The sequence below is a fragment of the Mastomys coucha genome, unplaced genomic scaffold (genome assembly GCF_008632895.1).
Source record: "Mastomys coucha isolate ucsf_1 unplaced genomic scaffold, UCSF_Mcou_1 pScaffold21, whole genome shotgun sequence".
Lineage (NCBI taxonomy): Eukaryota > Metazoa > Chordata > Mammalia > Rodentia > Muridae > Mastomys > Mastomys coucha.
Window position 1 is genome coordinate 94275164 of NW_022196904.1, and position 3355 is coordinate 94278518.

Consider the following 3355-nt stretch of genomic DNA (forward strand, 5'->3'; position numbering starts at 1 on the left):
AAACTACTGTACTTCTGCCCTACCTAGTCAAGTAGTCCACGACCCCCCCCACACACACACACACACCCGACGTCCCCACTGGTATTTATGATGAATGGTGGTGAACATTTGAACATTCCAGGATATTTGAAAGTCCATGAGACTGACCTGATGTGTACCTTCAACGAGCAATTAACACTGCAGTTCCTCTATTATTCATCAAGTGTGAAATTAACTCTGCATGCTGTACTACTCAGATGATTTTTTTTTTTTTTTAATTTTTAAAATGGGGGCTGGTGAGGCAGATTGTGGCAGCAGGCTTACCTCATAGCATAGCACCCATCTGTCTACCCAGGGATCTGCTTTCTCCAACTAACTCTAACCTCCTTCTTTTCCCTGTCTCCCAATAAGGCTGACATACTATGGATCAATCAAGAGCATACTCCATTCATTAGATCACAAGCCATTCTAATGTACACAGAGAGAGAGAGAGAGAGAGAGAGAGAGAGAGAGAGAGAGAGAGAGAGAGAGAGAGAGAGAGAAAGCTAGCCAGCTCCTGAGCTCCCAAAAATGAGCCTTTAGGGAACCTTTCAGATTCAAACCCTAACAAGATCTAAAAAACATGTAGGTCTTATTCTTTATTTTATTTTATGCATCAACATGAAGACACTTATGAAGTCTCTTCATCACACTCGTTTGTGAGAGATGCTTGATTCTAGGAGGCCTAGACCCTCTCAACCTATCAGGTTACTCTTTTCATTTTGAAAACAATGAGCGCTTTGTGTGCTTTGTTTTGTTGGCAGAACCTAAGTACACCAAGGGCTATTTTTAGATTGCTTTTCAATTGCACCCCAACCCAATGGTGTGAGTTGTCTGTCAGACACCAGAAGTAGGAAGAGTGCTTTAGCTGGCATTAATTAACTTGGGCGTTTTCATCAAAGAACCGCACACTGCCCCCTAGGCCGGGCCCAAAGTTGTACTTATATGTCCCCACGAGGAATGTGTTTAAGCAGTAAGTGGCCAATATTTCTCTGTGCCAATGGAGGAGAACCCAGGATTCAGTGGAAAGGGAGAACCTTTGCCATTCAGCTCATTCCAGGCTCCATCAACCTCACCCCCGCCCCACCCCCACTGCCGTCCTTAACCCACGCTCATTCTCGCCGTTTCTCTTTGAGTCTGGGTTAGAGAAAATTACTTTTATTGGTGGTGAACCTAAATTAGGCTGAAAGCTCCTCTTTCAGAGGACACAAGATACCAGACTGGAAAGTCAGGAAGGAAGGCTTGGAGCTGGGCAGTGATGCAGGATTCTCTCCTTATTTGGATGTAAGTGCTGAACTCTATAAGTATTTATTTTGGGACAAGGCATAAGCGTAGAATGGGGCAGGCAGCCCCAGTAATCAGGCTGCGCTCTCTATTTGAAGCACGGGTCCCTCAGGATCTTCCTTGGTAGGCTGAGGAGGTTCTGGCTCCTGGGCAGACTCGGACACGGACTCTACTGCAGGCTGAGCTGCAGGCTGGCCTTCGGGTGGGCCTTCGGAGCTGCGGACAGGCCCTAGGCGTGGCGGCTTGACTGGTGTGGGCTGTGCTGCTTTACGACTGGAAAGAGCCCTTTTCAGGCTTTGAACTTTCTGTAAGCCAGTGCGTCGCAGACGCTGAGCCCGGGACTCCACTGGCTCCTCGTCAGAACTCTCTCCAACTTCATCTTCTGGCTGCTCTGGGCCCAGCACCAACTGGTTCTCCGGGCCCAAGAGCTCGGGTGCTTTCTGGAAGGCACGGGCTGGAATTTCTGTCTCCTCCTAAATGTAATGACACAGCTTTTGATTCTCTGATTTGCCCCTGGCACTTAGCCAGGACCAGCCTGAAACTCTCTTCCCCGAGGTTACACCAAGGGAAGCTACTCCACCCTTTGCATCTGCACTAGGAATTGGGGCCAAAAGAGGGGAATGGGAAGATGGGGGTAGGGAGGCAGAGAAGCAGAGGGATGAGCAGAGACGGGGAGAGTGGACAAGTTTGCAAAGTGGATGAAACCCTGTAGAGTGGAACAGCTGTGTGGGCGCTTGGAGGAGGCAGAGTAACATCCTAACGGTTATTTTCATGTGGTTGGGTCTGACCAGATCTTCCAACTGGCCTAAGTTAAAGTGGGGCGGGCGTGGGTTGGCCAGGCTGGGAGTGAGAGAGGGATAAGGCCGCGATGTTGGAAAGTGGGTGCGGCTCTGAGAGTCTTCCACAACTGAGGGCAGCACGTAGGGTCAGGAATGTGAAGATGTGGACCGGTGGGTGGCGGGAGTCGCCCCCCCCCGCCCCCGCCTCGGTGATAACCTAGACGCGGGGGTTGGGGAGAGAGGGCGTGCCTGAGGTCACTGACCTTGAAGAGCAGGACTTGCAGCTTCCCGCGCGCCACCAGCAGCCCGTGGTTGGCCTCCAGCCGCTGCACTTGAGCGGCGCGGCGCACGGCTCGCTCCTGGGCTGCGTCGGCGTGCGAGCCCACGCGCTCCGCCTTGGCCAGCAGCTGCGCCAGTGTGTTGCTGGTGGTGTCGTGGCTGCGACTCAGCGCGCCCAGGCCACTCTGGATGCGGCGCACCGAGCCCGCCAGGCCACCCTGCCTCTCGGCCAGGCCCCCCTGCCGCTCCCGCAGCGCCTCCAGCATGGTAGCCAGCTTCTCCAGCAAGGTCACCACGGTGACCGCGTGCACAGGGCCCCCAGCCGGCGCCTCTGGCACAGGCCCGGGCTCCAGTGCGCTCTCCCCCATGATCTCTGACCACCGGGCCTGCTCTCCCTGAGACGGATGGCAGCGATCTGGGCTGGGGCTGCCTTTCCCCGCCTCTTTCCCCAGTTCAGGCCGTGACTCAGACGGGCGGGAGTTGGCATCCTCCACGGTGGGAAAAGGAGGAGGGCGAGCAAGGGGGCGGAATGTCCAAAGGGGTTCTTTCGAAGACTCCGCCCCGGGATCTGCAAGGAAGACAGTCCTGCCCAGAGGCACCTCTTTTCTGAGTTTGTGCTCCTCTTTCTCCCATTTTCCTGGAGGGCCTTTTTCAGGCCTATGCAAAGGGCAAACCAGTGAAATTTTCACTCATGTATCTAGTTATCAGAGAAGGGGGTGGGGTGGGGTGGAAGGCAAGGGTGTTAAAGGCATAACCTAAGCCGGCAAAGCTGCGGAGCCCCAGTGCTGGGCGGAGGCTTGTAAAGTTTGGAATGTTCTGCCTCAGGAGCAGGACTGCCTAGGCCCAAGGCAGGGCTTTGTGTCTAGGCAGGCTGGGCGGGGCATCCTCTGATATTTTCCAGGTTTAGCCTTTGGCTTCGTTTATTGCTATTCCTTCCTATTGGATTGTGTTGTCCTACTTTGGATTCCTGGAGGGTAGCTCAGCCATGAGTTAGA

The 3355-nt window shown here is 53.9% G+C and overlaps 1 protein-coding gene across 1 annotated transcript; it reads right to left on the reverse strand.

Moving 5' to 3' along the window:
• Window positions 1-1160: 1160 nt before the first annotated feature.
• On the reverse strand, window positions 1161-2808 carry Cavin3 (caveolae associated protein 3). Its single transcript, XM_031387726.1, has 2 exons — window positions 2345-2808; window positions 1161-1775 (listed from the first exon to the last, which is right to left on the reverse strand). Exons 1-2 carry the CDS (start codon window positions 2726-2728, stop codon window positions 1377-1379), a joined length of 783 nt encoding a protein of 260 aa, XP_031243586.1. The 5' UTR covers window positions 2729-2808; the 3' UTR covers window positions 1161-1376.
• Between the last annotated feature and the right edge of the window lie 547 nt (window positions 2809-3355).

Excerpts from the sequence above, each read along its gene's own strand:
- Cavin3 (XM_031387726.1), bottom strand. The coding sequence starts at position 2,728 with ATGGGGGAGAGCGCACTGGAGCCCGGGCCTGTGCCAGAGGCGCCGGCT. Across the intron at positions 1,776-2,344 it reads TGCAAGTCCTGCTCTTCAAG|GAGGAGACAGAAATTCCAGC; the intron begins GTCAGTGACCTC and ends CATTACATTTAG.